This window comes from Melanostigma gelatinosum, assembly GCF_949748355.1.
Source record: "Melanostigma gelatinosum genome assembly, chromosome: 10".
Lineage (NCBI taxonomy): Eukaryota > Metazoa > Chordata > Actinopteri > Perciformes > Zoarcidae > Melanostigma > Melanostigma gelatinosum.
Window position 1 is genome coordinate 5,933,879 of NC_136643.1, and position 18,685 is coordinate 5,952,563.

The 18,685-nt window shown below is 41.3% G+C and overlaps 1 protein-coding gene across 1 annotated transcript in view; it reads right to left on the reverse strand.

Moving 5' to 3' along the window:
* The window catches only part of znf385b (zinc finger protein 385B), a gene marked incomplete at both ends in the record, with an annotated part of 48,139 nt that overhangs the window by 13,254 nt on the left and 16,200 nt on the right, over positions 1-18,685 (reverse strand). The window contains 2 exons of the mRNA XM_079276435.1: positions 1,479-1,589; positions 1,951-2,087. Coding sequence (XP_079132561.1) covers positions 1,479-1,589; positions 1,951-2,087 — 248 coding nt within the window. The remainder of the gene's footprint in view (positions 1-1,478; positions 1,590-1,950; positions 2,088-18,685) is intronic.

Sequence of the window (18,685 nt, forward strand, 5' to 3'; positions counted from 1 at the left end):
TCGACCATGCCATACTCCTAGAAAGGCTAAAAATCTGGGTGGGACTCTCTGGCACAACACTTAACTGGTTTGAATCTTACTTGAAGGACCGAGAATACTTTGTGTCTGTAGCTGATTACACATCAGAGTTGACTAAAATGACATGTGGTGTTCCCCAAGGTTCAATACTGGGGCCTCTTCTGTTCAACATCTACATGCTTCCACTAGCTCAGATTATGGAAAACAACAAAGTGTGTTATCATAAGTATGCAGATGACACACAAATCTACATAACTATGTCACCAGGGGACTATAATCCCATACAAGGGCTGGGTAACTGCATTGAACAAATCAACAACTGGATGTGCCAGCATTTTCTTCAATTAAACAAAGATAAAACAGAAGTAATTGTTGTTGGTACCAAGGACGAACAATTGAAAATCACCGCTCAGCTTCAATCACTGATGTTAAAACCCACAAACCAAGCCAGAAATCTAGGTGTAGTTATGGATTCAGACCTCAACCTGAACAGCCATATCAAGACAATTACAAAATCAGTCTACTATCACCTGAAGAATATATCAAGGATTAGAGGACTTATGTCTCATCAGGATTTGGAAAAACTTGTCCACGCATTTATCTTCAGCAGACTGGACTACTGTAACGGTGTGTTTACAGGTCTCTGTAAAAAGTCCGTCAGAAAGCTGCAGCTGATTCAGAACGCTGCAGCTCGAGTCCTCACTAAGACCAGGAGGGTGGATCACATCACCCCAGTTCTAATGTCTTTGCACTGGCTTCCTGTCCAACAAATAATTGACTTTAAAATCCTGCTGTTGATTTACAAAGCACTGAATGGTTTAGGGCCAAAATACATCTCTGATCTGCTGCTACCTTATAAACCATCCCGACCCCTCAGGTCGTCTGGGACCGGACTACTTTCTGTTCCCAGAGTCAGAACTAAACATGGAGAAGCAGCGTTCAGTTTTTCTGCTCCACATATCTGGAACAAAGTCCCAGAAAGCTGCAGGTATGCTGAGACCCTCAGCTCATTTAAATCAAGATTGAAGACTTTTCTGTTTGCTGCTGCCTTTAATTGAACCACATTCAATTAATATATTAATCAATTTCCTGCATTTCTGCATTTTACTACTGCATTTTATTTCTTGCACTGTTTTTTAATGTTTAAATGAATGTTCTTAATTGTTTTTAAATCTCCTTTTCTTTTGCCTTATGTTTTGATGCTTTTAATGGTTTTATGTGAAGCACTTTGAATTACCTTGTTGTTGAAATGTGCTATACAAATAAACTTGCCTTGCCTTGCCTTAAATGTACTTCAGACATTTAGATCGCAGCATGACCAAAATGCAGATGTGCAGATGCAGACATGACAGGGAGATGATCATAGAAGCATACAGTAATTAAAATGACTGGAAGGATGTGAAGAATCAGATTTAGTAAACAGGTTAAACACACATCGAAAAACAAACATTGCCACTTACATCAGAGTTAAACCTTAGCTGGCAGACGTTGCATGAGATGACCTGTTTCCTCTTGCGCACCAAACTAACACCAAAGGTGTGGTTGATGACGGCCTTCTGTACCGGGTCCATCTGTGGGGTTACACACAGAGGTCAGAGGTCAGCAGCCTGCTTAGCAGAACAGTGATGACAGAGTGATGTTGACAGAGTGACAGGTCTCTTTATCACAATCAGTCTGTACCGCCTTCAGCTACAGCACCATGTCACTGTTACTGTCCCTCGCACACACGCACGCACGCACGCACGCACACACGCACGCACACACACACACACACACACACACCCTGTACTTCTATCTCTGTCTTCTATCTTAGTGAGAACCATCCAAGTCTGAACCATGAAACAGGCCTTTGCCAAAATGTCCTCTCTTTCCAAAAACTAAAATTGGTCCTCATAAAGTCATATGTACAGGAACACACACACAAAGTCATACCGTGTTGAAGTTGGGAAAAAGACCGACTGGCGGCGTTGTCTCGACAGGAAACGTCAGGAATGGTTTCATCATCACCGAGGGACCAGTGGCACCAATTAGCCCTGGCACAGCTCTGCCGACTGCACCACACCCACTTCCTGGAAACAAACAGAGAGAGTCTGAATCATGGATTTACAATATCTGATGACACCGTTATTGATTAGGGTATTCTTTCATTTTTGGCACATCACTGGAGGTGATTGGCGGTCCATTTAACCTCAAACAAAAAAGGGGATGTCATTTCAAAATGGCTCCACACATAGAACTAGACAAGACATCTTTAATACTTTGGATGTTCTTACAGAGAGAATATTAAACAACACTTTGTGATCTTACAGATGTGTACTCTCTTGTGTAAATAATAACATTTTTGCCCAGGGTGAAACTAATATTTGAATATAACATTTCTACAAACGACACCACTCCGCTCTCGCCTTCTTCTTTAATGGAACGTACATATTGCATTTCAATGTGGGTTTCGCTTGAAGAAAACATTTCATCATTCCAGGCAAGCTGGAGACACCTGTAAAATTATGAAAATACCTTTGAAGACGCAACCCATTCTGGATGACAAATAAAACATTCCGATGTTTTTTTTATCTGAGGTTTGAGTCGGAAATCACAAACAAGACCAAATACAGGCTTTGATTTGAGAAAAAAATAATAGTAATTGATTCCCTTTTCAATGCAAGACAAGGCAATTCAAAGTGCTTTGCGTAAAACATCAAAAGACAAAGTGCAAAAGAAATACATTATAAAAGGACATTTAGATACAATTAAGAACAGTCATAATCAGTCCAAAGCAAAAATGTTATTAGGCAGGTGTAATGCAAGAAAAAAAGTTTCAGTGCACTACAAGAAATTACTTAATAAAGAGCCAAGGCAAACACAAAAGACTTCAGCCTTGATTAAAAAGAATTGAGGGTTGCAGCTGACCTGCAGCTTTCTGGGATATTGTTCCAGATATATGGTACATAAAAACTGAACTGCTTCTTCTTGTTTGGTTTTGGCTCTGGGGACAGAAAGCGGACCTGTTCCAGACAACCTGAGAGGCCTGGATGGTTCATAATGTAGCAGATAATCAGAAAAGTAATTTGGCCCTAAACTATTCAGTGCTCTATACACCAACAGTAGACAGTCAAAAGACCTTATAAGTGGACTGATGTGATCCATTGTCTTGGTCTTGAGGACTCAAGCAGCAGCGGGCTGAATCAGCCCCTGTCTAACCCATTTTTAGGGAGACCTGTATGGACACTGTTACAGTAGAGAACAGAGTACAGAAGATAAATGCATGGTTTTTCCAAAACCTGATGAGACATGAATCCCTTGATCCTTGAAATATTATTCTTAAAGTGATAGGATTGAGTGAATGTCTCAATGTGGCTGCTGAGACTCAAGTCTGAGTCCATAACTACATAGATTTCTGGCTTGGTCTGTGGTTTATTACATTACCGTTGAAGTTGAGCACTGACTGTTAATCATTGCTCCTTGGCTCCAAAAATACTACCTCAGTCTCCATCCATCCATCCATCCATTTTCCTCCACTTATCCGGGGTCAGGTCGTGGTGGCAGCAGGCCAAGCAGGCTGAGCCAGATTTCCCTCTCCCCCGCAACATTTTCCAGCTCATACTGGGGGATCCCGAGGTGTTCCCAGGCCAGCTGGGAGATATAATCCCTCAAGCGTGTTCTGGGTTCATCTACCTCAGTCTCGTCTTTGTTCAACTGAAAAAAACATCTGACACATCCAGTTGATTTGTTCAATGGACTTACTCAGTGCTTTGTCCAATGACCATAGTCCCCTGGTGATAGACAAATGTGTGTCATCTGCAAATTTATGGTAACTTCAATTCATTTTGTATAGCCCCAAATCACAAATTTACCTCAGAGGGCTTTACAATCTGCACACATACGCCATCCTCTGTCCCAGGACCCTGGGGAAAAACTCCCCCCAAAAAAACCTTAAGAAACTACAGGGAGAGCAACAGAGGAGGGATCCCTCTCTTAAGATGGGCAGAAGTGCAATAGATGTCATGTGTACAGAATGAACAACATAACAGAGTTATGTTCAATGCACCAACTTACTTTGTTGTTTTCCATAATCAGTGGAAACATGAAGATGTTAAACAGAGGAGGCCCCAGAGTGGAGCCTTGGGAAACTCTGCATGTCATATTTGCCCACTCAGATATATGATCATGTCTAGACACAAAGTAGCCCAGTGTTCCAGTCGGTCTAGTAATATGTTAACAAACCGTTGGACCAGTAACCATTCCTGTTAACGTAAGCAAGTCAGTAAATCTACCCTTCTTGGCAAAGAAGCACAATAGAAATCCAACTCCCACTGACATTTATGTAATTTCAACCTGGAGATCTGAGCAGCTGATTTGCTCTACAGTAACAAGCATGAAGAACATATGGAGCTGCAGCTGCTGGGGGTAGACAGAGTTAATACAAAAAAAGAGCAAGAAGGTGAATGTGTGGCTCACATAATGAGTCCATGTGCTTTGTTGCCACAGGGCCAGTAAGAGTTCATCTCCATTTAAAGACGCAGAGGGTAGCTAAGAACATTACAATACACATTTAAAACAAAGAGTCGTGCACATCATTTTTGTAACATTCATGTGTGCGGTGGGCCGTTTGAGGAAAAGTAGTGCTGCATCTGACGGTGTGAATCCAAATGTAATATGAGGAGGTGTTACATACACTGTATACATACACAAATACAAAAAGTAGATCGGATGAAGCAAAAGTTTATTTCTTCTATCTGTTTATGGTCACAGTTTAAAGAAGCCCTGCAGTGAATTCTTTGATAACAACATAGTGTGGGAGGAAACACTGAGAGCAACTGAATCAGCCCTGACAGAGGAGGAGGAGTAGGAGGAAGAAGAGGAGGAGGAGGAGGAAGAGGAGGAGGAAGAGGAGGAAGAGGAGGAGGAGGAGGAGGAAGAGGAGGAGGAGGAGGAGGAGGAGGAGGAAGAGGAGGAGGAAGAGGAGGAAGAGGAGGAGGAGAAGTTACTGGTTTTGTCCATCTGTCCAAGTTTAGTTGGGTAAACCCATTCTGTCCCATTTTAAATAAACTATAAACCCATCAAACCAATTATTTTTTGATCAAAGCATTTTTCAATTGATTGGTATCCAATGCATTTTACATCAGCTTTCACACAGGTGTCAACTCTCCATCTCTCCACTGTGAGCTCTTTCACAGACAGCGGTGGAGAGTGGACCAAAGACAAACACAATCACCACGCCACTGCGAGTGCAACAACAGCACCACGAGCAAAAAGCCAATAAGCGTAACTTCTGAATGTAATCCGCCCAAAGGATGTGCTGACGACAACAATAAACACTCAATAAAATACAGTTCATTCAAGTAACTCTGGCAGAGGCTGCAATGTAGCAACAGACACTGGAGGACACTTTTAAAGGGAGAGAAAAAATCCCACGATTGCTGAGACGGTTTGTTACATGACCCACTCTAAATGTACTGTGGCCCATTTTCACCCATGCTAAATGAACTGTACCCACTGAAAATGACTTATAGCACATGCTAACCCAATCAAAATGCCTTACAACCCATACACCACTGTAACTGTATTGTGACACATTTGAACCCATGCTAAATTAACTCTTACCCATTTTAACTTACTGTAAATGCCTTATAACCCATGCTAACCCAATATAAATGCCTTATAACCCATGCTAACCCAATATAAATGCCTTATAACCCATGCTAACCCAATATAAATGCCTTATAATCCATTCTAACCCACTATAAATGCCTTATAACCCATTCTAACCCATTGTAAATGCACTATAATCCATTGTGACATGGTTTGAATCCAGTTTTAACCCTTAAATATTGATCTGAATAAACTGGATTGAGGGGTTTGGTTAGACCAGGCCAGGCCGGGTCAGCTGTGGGTATATTTTCCGACTGGCATTAAGATAGCTGTGGATTAGCAGTGTGCTGTGATGCTGCTGTGTGTTTATCCTCATATAACAGAGCTGTGAGTCACTGTCTGTATTCATCACGACAGCTCATTATTAAGTTACGGTTAAGTCAGAACAGCATGACACAACACAGTGCTTCAATCAAATGTATGTAGCCTGACACAAAACAGCTCAGATCACAGTCACTGTGCTGTTATTAGATGGGAGATTACTTAGATCGTAAATACAAATTAGTGTCTATTTAAAGATGGTGTAATGTGTCATTTTGGTGGACCTGCCAACATAAAAGCTTAAACTTTAATAATGCAGCCACAATGAAGATGGAATGCTGGTAAACTAAATGTAAACTCCTGTAGACTGTCATTGCTAAATCACTTGTGCATTTTTTGTGCTTTATTTCATAGTGAGAGACAGACAGGAAAGAGAGAGACATGCAGCAAAGGGCCCTGAGGTGGACTCCAACCCAAGCTGCCGAGGTAGACATTTTTACTATAGCAGTATTGAGTAGTAGTTTCAAAAGTCAGTTTGATGGACAGTTTGTATCATATCACGTTAGTACAAAACAGTACTGAACATGAATTTACTATGTACCTGCTTACTACTCTACCATGAGTGCACTGTCAGCATTAGTACTAGTTTACATAACAGTATAAAGGGTCTCAGAAGGGGGTAGGCTATGTGACCCTCTAGGCTAGGTGTCTGTGGGTGACTGTTTAGGGGGTTTGGGGAAAGTCACGAAACTGATTTAGAGGATGTTTGAACAGATTCTCAACAACTAAACCATACCAATAATTTGTAAATCAGGTATGCTGCTCTCATGCTGGCAGAGGATGTCGAGGTAATCAGGAGAGTGACTTATGGTGCGTTCACACCAAACGCGTCGCAAATTATTCGTGCGAGTAGATTATATACAAAGTCAATGCACAGACGCGATGAGACTGGCGCAGCACAAATTTGCGATGGCGCGGCGCGATTGATGCAAATTTGCGGTGCGATTGACGCGAATTCACATCAAACGCCAAATCGCCCCAAACGCACGAGTTGACATTTTTCAACTTCTGCGAAATATTCGCGTTACGCCCCGGCGCGATAGCCTATCAGCGTTGAGTTGCTCCCCCTGTCATCAGTGACGTCCTGCCGTTGTTGAATCAGGAAATAAATACTGTAGCCGTCTGTGTTCAGCCAGAGCTCTACGATACCTCATATTAATAGAGACCGGACCAAACTATGTGTACATTTGTGTGTGTAAACCATATAGTACAAACAATGAATAGACGCTGCCGTATTTACGTCAATATGACATTATTCTGAGTGTTGGTGGAGCTGCTACAATGTTAGCATAGCCTAGCACCGATCCGTCCGAGCTCCATTGAGAAGACAAGTACAAATCGGCATCATTATGTAGTTATTTCGGAGTCCCTTTTTGTCGGTTTATTGCCGTTAAATCACAGCCAAATCAGTTTATTTTGTGTTCATACAGCTGTAGTAAACAGCGACATGTGGCTTGCTAGACACAGTGAATACAGTTCGATAAAATCCATGGAGCTCCTCTGGACAATATTATGAACCCAGACATGACGCCGTTTAGTTTCCCGGGATATCTGTGACTTCCATAACACGTACTGAGCAGAAATAGAGGTTATTTTTTTCATGGTTAATGGCGGACAGTTGAATGGCTTTCAGGGCGATAAGCCGCGTCCAGCGCGATTCACGCGAATGAACACAAATGGTCCCCGGCGTTTTGACCGGCAGCGCAAATGACAAAAATACGTGACGCGTTTGGTGTGAACGCACCATAAGGACTAACTAAAGTACACCACCAAACCAGCAGTTATATTTACATTGTTATTAACATGTGACTTCTTCCTCCTTGTTAAGCATTGCATTGTGGGACAGAGGAACCCCTGCAACCTCCTGAAAGACCACTGTAACCACCTCTATCATTAGACCTTGAAAGACCTCAGAACCTCCTGAAGGATCACTCACAGAAAACAAGATCCGATGAAGGAATTCTGAATCCATTGCAAGACCGCCTGAAACATCCAGAAGAACCACTGGAGCTCCCTTGAGTAACCTTAGTGTTTTATCACCATGACCTTTGGGGCCCCTCAAAACTAAGCCCCCTTCCGAACCACAGTGACGCATTTACAACCTTCTCAAGCAGCATTGAAACCAACGCAAGGACCATTTGAACCACCTTAAATAAACCTTAGAAGGACATTTCAGGACATTCTAACTCAAATAACACAAGAACCAACTGGACCACTGAAACCACCTCAGGAACCCCTCAAGGACCATCGTAGAGCAGTCGTCACCAATGTTGAATTCTCGGACAATGGAAGCCTTACAATCTCTTCAAGGACCTCTGAAACTACCTCAAGGACCATTTGAACCTCCTTAAGGACCCATATAATCTCCTCAAGGACAATTTAAACCACAACAAAGACCCCTTGAACATCCTGAAGTGATCATTGAAGCCTTCTCCGGGACTCCTTTAGCATTTACATTTAAAAGAAATCTGATAATTTTTCCGGTATCATTTTTTCAGTGTCCATCAACACTGTACTCGAATATCCAGTGATTGATATCCTGCGCTTAATTTTGTAATTTTTACAATGTGAATGTATGACATACTGAAAACAGAATCGTATTAAGAGTGCAGTCTGACATGTTTTCCTGTATCAGTATGAATCAGATATGTTTTGGTAGGTGCGTGTGTGATGAATGGTGTGGTGACAGGGTAGTTTTAATTCTGTCCTCCTGTCCTCTGAGATCTTGTTACATCGCGCGCGCACGCACGCGCACACACACACACGCACACACACACACACACACACACACACACACACACACACACACACACACACACACACACAGAGTAGCCCTTCTGTCTTACAGTAAGTTGCTGATCTAAGAAGTTGCTATAAATACTGCCACACATCTGCTGCTGCATTTGCATGGAGACAACCAGTTTAGTCTGATACTAATAAATCAGATCACATACAAGCAATCTGCCTTGGTGTTTTGGTGCATGACGATCACCATAAGCATAGTAAGAGAAAAGTAAAACAGCAAAGGTCAGGATTATACAGTATTTCGTTCAATAAAGAGTGACTGAAGGGGGAGACAAGTTCTCAGAGCCGGCAAGCTAGATAGCTTTGTCGCTAAACAGACAATTAGTTCGCACAATTCTTGTACAACTCCTGTCACCAACTGTCCATAAACTATCCCTCTGTTGCGGAGTCGTTTAATACACCGACAGAGGTCAGTGGCCTTGCAGACCATACTTATCCTGGATAATGCAGCATGAAGATGTGCAGAGCTAGCCTCTAACCACAGCTGTTCCATTGAATTGTTAATTTTGCTGCAAAATTTCAACATTTTAAATGCAGTTCTTAAACTGTAAGTGATCAAAGTGTATTTTACCGGTGTAGTGTTTGCTGGCATCATCAGCTGCTGAGATTAAATGGCCTTTGAATTCATTGTAAACCCTTTCTGATTCTTCGTGTCCAGTTTCCTGCGGGTCAGTACAGTTTTATCTGCTGTGGTAAGATTTATGATTGTGGCTACAGCCAGGGTTATCTCTGGCATTCACACCTCACAAAGACACATTTATACACACACACACATTGTCATATGATGAAGACGTAAGAAGGAAAATCGGCTCGGCTGTATCGTCAGCTGCAGACTGAGACTCCTGTAACCGATCTGACCTGCAGAGCTCTGTGTCATCTGTCACAAACCACCCCCCACAATGTAGCCAATGGCTGTGGTTTCTAGGAAGTGTGTCTGATATTGAATTACTCACATCCCCCCACTGGTTTATGAATCCAAATGGGACAAGCGTCACATTGCAGGAAATGTCAAACAGAACATCCCTGGTGTTTCTACGGTTATAAAAAAGTGATCAAGGCTGTGGAGAGGTGTAGTGATTCGCCAATATGCATCACAGCAGTTTAAAACAAAAATCCATTTATAAATACTCTGGAATAATGACTTGTGTTGGCGATGGTTTATCCACAAATAACTTCAGTTATCTGGTTATTATTCTTAAAATGACATATTCTTGTAAAATATGGACTCTTAAACTTCATAAACAAACAATATCACCACTTCAGTAACTCGTTGAACCTCCTAGAGGATCCCTTTTTTTCAGCTATAATGCAAGAATGCAAGAACAAATTACCATAACGTTATTCTCTTACCCTTTGTGTGTGCTTGTGTTTGTCTTCTGGTTTGCTTTTCCACAAACAGATAAGATTTTAAAAAAGTAGAGAGGAATAAACTTTTCAGACCTTTTCAGTTTTGTTTTAAAAACGGTACACCTCAAGCTATGAATGGACTAAGACACTGTGGTATATTTAAATTATAGTGATACTTTAGCAAACCAACTAGAGAAAATTACATCTTCCTTTGAAAAAAAAAGAAAGACAGAAAGATTCAAAACAGCTTGGCATTCTGTGAAACAGTTACGCTCTAAATATTTTAAAGCAGATATCAAAGTGTCTCAGTCATACCGGTGCTTTTCTGAATGACAGAGATACTTTGATATCCTGCAGCAGTCATGTAGTCGTTAATCAACATGGCTCTTTTGTTGTTGTACAGATTTCAGCTTTAACATATACAGAGGATTCACTTTAAATCCATGAAAAGATTTTTAAACATTAGTAAGCCGAGTTGACAGAGCCGACCTTTGAGGGAATAAAGAGCCTAAAAATCCGAAACAGAGGAACATATAGTTGCTTATTTGCTGCGTTGCACCATCCAGTTTGATATAAACTGCTCCACTAAAGAGGAATGATTATGAAACAGGAGTCCATGCAACAAATATTTCTGAATTTATTGTCGCCCTAGATAATAAGCTAATGCGCTAATGAGCTTGCAAACTTACAGTTGACTGATATTTTGAAAGTAAGTAAGTAAGTAAGTAAAATGTATTCATAAAGCGCTTTTCACAGACAAAAGTCACGAAGTGCTTAACAGGGCAGAAATTACAAGCATAAAAACACAATGTGACCATAGGGCCAATAATTTACATACACACAGAAAAATACAAAATTACAACATAGTTTAAAAGCAGGTCTAGGACATGGGTTTTACCCAAACGCTAGTCTAAAGAGGTGCGTTTTGAGCTGGTTTCTGAAAGTGTTTACAGAATCTGCGAGCCGTAGAGGTGCAGGCAGAAAATTCCACCGCCTCGGTGCTACTGCCTCAAAAGCTCGGTCACCACGGGTCTTAAGGCGTGTGCGTGGGACAGAAGACCAAAAACATTTGACCTGAGAGCGCGGGCGGGTGAATAGGTGTGAAGTAGATCAGCTACATATGTAGGAGCCTGTCCGTGTAGTGCTCTGTAAGTGAGGGTGAGAATTTTAAAGTGTATCCTAAATGCTACAGGGAGCCAGTTGAGAGATCGGAGTACGGGAGTGATGTGAGACTGTCGATTTGTCCTGGTGAGTAATCTGGCGGCAGCGTTTTGGATGACCTGCAAGAGCAGATACACTGAGTGATGAGAAAAGTGTGTTACAGTAGTCAATGCGTGAATAGATACATGTGTGTATGATCATCTCTAGTTCAGGTGTTGATACTACAGATCTCAGTTTACTGATATTTCTTAGGTGGAAGAAAGATGATCTGGACAGCTGCTTAACATGAGGGTCAAACGACATGGATCGATCAAAGAAAATCCCTAGATTGCGCAGGTTGTAATGGCCAGCAGAGGAGAGTGGACACAAAATCACCCACAGAGACGTTAAAAGTTCTGTCAGTGAGGTAAGATGTAAACCAGTCTAACGCTATGCCAGATATGCCAACCCAATCACGTAGCCTCTTAATCAGGATGTTATGGTCTACAGTGTTGAATGCAGAACTGAGGTCCAGAAGTAGGAACACAGAGCAGTCACCTGCATCAGAAGACATGAGAATGTCATTTGAAACCCTCAGGAGAGCGGTTTCAGTAGAGTGTTGCTTACGAAACCCAGACTGGAATTTGTCGTATATGTTGTGCCTCTCCAGTGCAGCAGTAAGTTGGTTGGCCACCACTTTCTCTGAGATTTTCGACAGGAAAGGCAGTTTTGATATGGGCCTGTAGTTCATAGGCAATGCCTGATCTAAGTTGGGTTTCTTTAATATAGGCTGGATGGTGGCATGTTTAAAATAGGACGGGACAATTCCTGTAGAAAATGAGGAATTGACAATAGATGTTACTGCAGGGGCAATAATTAGCAGAACTTTCTTAAATTGAGAGGATGGTATTATATCCAGATCGTTGTGCGACGTGGTGTTTTCTGTGTAAGTGTCAGTGTATCATTATTACAGCTTCATTATATCATCATCCAACTGAGCATCTGGTGCAGTTAATCAGACTGTGAAGGGATGTGAAGGGACGCAGTTAAAGTGAAACCGACAGCAGCGAGAGACATTTCTCACACAGACAGAAGGAAGTGATGAAGCCTGAGGCTGAGGAAGGGGAGCACGGCGCCGAAGATGATGACATTTATTTAAATGGAAGGTTCCTACCTGAACCAGACGCCCTTCTTTATCTCGAAATCAGATTCACTTTTTTCTCCCCCCCTCTGACCATATGTATTCTACTACTCTACTCCGTCCTATACTGTACTCTGCTGTCCTTGGTCTGTTTCTGTTAATCTGTTCTCGTCTTTTTACCAACTAAAGAGCAAAAGACATGCACACTCACAACTCATAGTGTGTGTGAGCGAGAGAGAGTGTGTATCAGGTGACTGGACTAAGAGTGGCATGTGTCATCTCTATCTGAATGCCCAAACCCTGAGCGTCAGGTGTGTGTGTGTTTGTGTTACTTCTTACGTAATCCTCTGCTGCCATTTCTTCCACAGAGAAGAAACTCTATCCTTGGGGACGAAAGAGAGAGAGGGAGAGAGGGAAAGAGAGAGAGAGATAGAAAGAGAGAGAGTGTGTGTGCGTGTGTGTGTGAGGGAGAGAGGGAAAAAGAGCGAGACAAAAAGGGAGACATACACACTGAAGGAGAACGAGAAAGTGTGTGTGAGTGTGTGAGTGTGTGTTGTTGCAGTTGTTGTTGGTTCACATCGTCTCCCGTTACACAGAGCACAAGTGTGTTTGAGAGAGAGAAATTGAGGCACACAAAACCAGCTGGTTCACCGTCAACAAATAACAAAGTGTGATATCCGATGTTTCAGGTGTTCACTGTAACTGACTCCAGCCACAGACGGTAAAGGCATCAGCATGCTTCAACAGGAGTGCTTCTTGAAATGCGTGTGAAGCCCCCTCCCATCTCCACACCTTTACGACGGCTCAACAGCTGCATCCAACATGTTTTTGTATTTTTTTACTTCAGTAAATAGTAAAAAATGCCTTCAGGAGACATCTTCAAAACAGAAAATATTCACATTTCAAAAGCTGGGACCTGAGAATTTGGGAAATCTTTCTTTCTTTAAAAACTTACTGTCTTATGTTTGTAATTTAATATAGATTATCTTTACAGAGTGCTGCAGGAAAGAGTCCTAAAACCAGGAGTCAGCCTTTTTGGACTTCTGGTTCCCTCGGCTCAAAGTCAATGGTTTTTTAAATGGGTTTTTGGTTCGATGCCTGAAATAAAGTCTGTGGTTAACATAAGCTTAAAAGATTTTTGATGAAGAAGAAGTTTTGATGTGTCTTAAAAAAGGCGGTTGCTATCAAGTGGCTAAATGAGACTATAAAACGTTATCACGCCGACCAGTAGACGAGCTTAGTGGTGGTGACTTAAGGTCATGTGACCATAGCGTAGTTTGTTTATATCCTTTTTACTTCTGGTGAATGCATTCATGCTTCAAGAATCATAAAAGCGATGTTCATTTGTGAAGATTATCTTGCTGAATAAAAATTTCAAGTATCATGAACATTTGTTTGTCACAGATCTTATTTTCTGCAATAATCCTAAATCCAATGGAAAAGTCCGTTTGGCTTTTTGTCGAGGGAACCGGAGTGATGCTGACTTCCGGGGTTAGTTTAGAAAAATACATCATCCCTGCAGCACTGTATTCCAGCACATAACACCTCCTTAAGCTACCGGTTAAGCAAACATGAGGCTATGCAACATGTTAATTGGCGAAGCTAACCCCGTCCTTACTCCATCAAAAAAATTAGCAATGAAGAAATATCTCTCTAAGTACCAACTGACTATTTGCTCCAAAGTGGTGAAGGTCGGTACAAGTAGCTTTTAGGCCAGAGGGACAGGATCCCTCACTGGCTTCCCACTGCAGCTGAAGATGAAGCCTGGAAGAACTCTGGTATTAATACACCAGTGATCCTACTGGGAGGAGAACATATCCCACTACCTTCATCTGCATCTTAAAAAAAAATCCTTATCCACAGAGAGGGAGAGCGACATAGACTTAAAGTGCGCTTCTGCTGACGGCAGCATTAGACATCACACTGCATTATTATTATGCAGAGAATCACAGACATCAGCATAACAAGCCTGCATGTGTGTGTGTGTTTAAGTAGGTCACGTTCGGATCCTTCTTCATCCAAATTCACACACACACGCACACACGCACATACACACACATACAAAGACAAGCATGAACGCTCGCATCAGACCAGTCAGGAATATGAAAGCAGACAGGACAGTTCCAGTCTGAAACTCAGTGGAATAAAACTGCGGAATCATCTGATTAGCGCCAAGCTAACATTGTATATTAAAGTGTTGGACAGAACAAACAGCACACTGATCATTTAGCGATTCAGCCTTACCAGTAGTGGAGATAAAAATGCAAATGAAATTGGAAATTTGACCTGTGGATTATGAAACATCTCTCGCTCTAGAACATTTTGTACTAACAAAACGTTCTTTGCAATGACAAACTACGTCCACGTCGAGATGCGAAAAAATTGCTATGAATTTTGGGTAAATTGACACTTTTAGCAGACTGAAAAACATGGCTGACCAGCAGTGAGTCGCTCAGTTCAATCCAGTAGAAAATGTTCACGGGGAGAAATTCAAACAGCTACAAGGATATTTTATTGAGAAAATTCAGCCAAGATTGTCAGAATATAGCACAGGTGTCCCTGATTGTTACCATGGAAACACTGGACATCAGGTGTACCTGATTGTCACAAGAACCTTTCATTTTAGTTGGTTTTATAGAAAAAAATACGAAAAGAAACAGTGAGGGATGAAGTGTGTGTGTGTGTGTGCATGTGTGTAATAGAGCCACACAGACACACTGTGTTGTGATGATGAGCAGCAGTGTGTGGGTAATCACAACAGTCACGCTATCTATAATGAGAGGAATGTCAGACAGGAAGTCACAGATTCAGCGAACCAATCGCAGCTTAATTTTTCCTTTGATCAAAAATATAGTTTCTTCCAGAAGTGTAAACTGGATCCATAATGTTCATTCAGCTAATGACATTCCTGGAAAACATCAGATTTCCATAATAGAGTGAGCATAAGAAGATCATCATCATCATCACTGAAGAGTGAGCAAATATAGCAAGAGAAGCTGCAGAGCGTGTTGTTTGCAGCAGTAGAGACTTTCCACAGCAGCTACATCTCCATCTGCACTTCATTGAGGTGGTAAAGTTGGCATACAGACAGAGAGAAAACAATAGCTGTTGGAAACAGATGAAGAACAAATGTGGGTCTGTTGGTCGGTCCAACACTTTGGTCCAGATCCCTCAAATATATTCAACAACTCTTGGGTGGATTGTTGTGAAACAGACATTTGTGGTACTCAGAGGATGAATCCTACTGAATGTAGTGATCCTCTGACTTTTCATAGCACCACCATGAAGTTCACATTTGTTTTGTGAAATATCTCAACAACTGTTGGATGGATTGCCATGAAAACTCGTCAGGCTGGTCTCATTCAGCATATGTACAGTAGCTATCCCCACGAAAGGTAATAAGTCGGCACTTAGATAACCCATGAAATTATCATGAAACAAGGAAGTATAAAGACACCAAACCTCAGACATTGATGGGTCCAACAGACACAGATATTTCACCCAGTGAAATGGGAGGTCAGCATTGATTTACTTGACACGTAACTTGCATACTTCAGTAACGGCTAGGGGTGTAACGGTTCACAAAATTCACGGTTCGGTTCGGTACGATACAGTGGAGCCACGGTTCGGTACGTTTCGGTACAGTAGAAAACTATAAATGCCAGCGAAATGTACTTGATTTTAAAATATATTTATTCATTACAACTAACATCATGAAGTTATTCTTTGACTTTGAACAATGACGGAAGTATACCTGAGTGACCCATCTTCTGGGGTGTCTTCTTAGCAACACATAAGCATCAAAAACAAAAACTGATCCTTAATGTTATGTAGTTTTGTTACTTACATCTTGCTTACATCTTGTATTGTTACTTACATCTTGCAAAAGAGATTTTTAATCTCAATGGGACTACCTGGTTAAATAAAGGTTTAAAAAAATAAAAATAAAAATCTTTTTTTTATTTTTTATTCAAACGTATTCGGTTCGTCATGCGTACCGAACCGTGAGCCTTGTACCGAACGATTCAATATGAATACGCGTACCGTTACACCCCTAGTAACGGCACTTCCGTAGTTACTTTAACCCAAGCGACGACCTTTTCATATTTTCCTGAACCTAACTCAGTAGTTTTGTTGCCTAAACTCAACTGAGTTGTTTCCTGTGAAGACGGAAGTTGTGACTGTATGTGTGTACCGAGTAGAAATTGACACGTGCTGCTGGATGTTGTAGGAAAATGCAAGAAAAATGACGAGTAACTGTTAGTAAGATCATTAATCATTCTTAACACTGATGTGAAACTATGGAGCCCAAATAAGAAAAGCGTGATCTGACAAAGTAGTAACACAACGGGTCACCAGCATGTCAAATATTTTGGTTTATGACCAACTGCCTGCAAAGATAAAACTGCTGATTCGTAAATGTTTGCATGCTAACATGCTAAAACATGAGTAAACATTGGTAATAATATACCTGCTTAGCATCATCATCTAAGCATTGTCACTGGGCGCCTGTTAGCATTCTGATGTTAGCATATCTGAAGATTAAATTAATTCGGCACAAAGCCAGCAAAATGTTTCTCTTACCTGAAAGTTTACAAGTTCTTTAAATTACAATAATATTTAATTATATTTCTCTTGTCTATTACAAATATCTAGTCTCGTAACATCATCCTTTGTAGTTTAAATCAGCTTCCATCATCTTTCATCTCATCTCCTTTTCATCAATAGCACAACTTTTACACCACAACCAAGAGAAAACACTGTTTAGAGATATTTTAGCTCCAAACTGAAGAAGGTTAATAGTAACGCTATGATATGAATAGTAACCTAAATGATTCAAACCTTGAAAATCATCATTTATCTTTACATTGCACCTAATATGGACACAAGAGAGATCGAGACTGTGTCAAGACTTCATTGAGTCTGTGAACCACTTTCCAGAGCACTTGATCAGATTAACTGTCATAACACGACAGCAAAGTACAAAATAGCCCCAAGAAAATGTGATGTGGAAATAATCGTCTTCATAACAATGATAATCCAGCGCTGATGAACAGCTGATTATGTCCGTAAGAAGATAAAAGTTTTCACATCTTAGAGACTGGAACCTCAGTATAGGGTTTGAGTCCAGGTCACGACCTGCGGGTCATGTAATCCTCAACAAGCCCCAAAGAACAAACCTCACACATTGCATGGTAAAAGAAAGACACAAACATTCCAAATCAAAATGGCTTAATGTGGAGCCCCGACACAAATAGACAGAAGAAGGATTTCCTACCTCGACTAAGGAAACTACTCCACATCATCGACAGGGAGACAGCCGTATCACCTCCTCCTCCTCCTCCCCCCTCTCCCCTCTATCATCTGCTCCCCGATAACAAAAAGCAAAGAGGGAGAAAAAACTCAAACCACACAGCAGAGATTCGCCACCTGACTGTCTGTCTGTGTGAGCGCAGAGGGACACTTGTGTGGATCGAGGAGGGTGACCGACACGCTGCGAGGAAGAGACAGAGTGTACAGGGTATTTGAATCACTGAGGTGATGATATTCAGGGTGAGCGGGTTATGACAGCCATTCTGTCTCAGTGGAAATCCCTCTTTCACTGTCTCTCTGTCTCTGCGCTGCTCGCGCGCTCTCAGCAGTTCATGGCATCGTGAGAGGAGGAGAGGAGGATACAAGCTTTTAGTTAATTATTTTCAAGAACAAAATACAGAATAAATACAGAATAGAATGAAGAAAAACTGATGAAAACAGCGAATAAATAAACAAACAAATAATTGAACTAAAGAATCAATAGAGAATAAAAGGTGGAAAGAGAAAAATAAAAAGAAGCAAGCAAGTTAACTGCCAAACATATGAATGAAAGTGAGAAAAATCGAACGACAAATAAACATCAATTGACAGCAAACAACAGTCATCCTCTATCAGTCCTCCAACCAGCTGTACAAATCCTCGAACCAGTCCTTTACTAGCTACTATCTATGTTCTGTGTTTTATGCTGTACCATGACTAGCCCTCTTCTGCTAATACTAGACCTTGACTGTTACCTGTACTCTACTAGTTCCACTAGCCCTACCAGTTTTCTACATAACCTTGACTAGTCCTATCCCCAATTCCCAGTCCTTTTACTAGTTTACTAGACGTAGACTTCCTCAATAAGTTGTTGACTAGTTCTGCTAGAATTACCAGTTTTCTACCACACTAGTCCAACCAGCATTGTAGCCTACTAGGTCCACTAGTCCTACAGGTTTTCTCTACTTAACC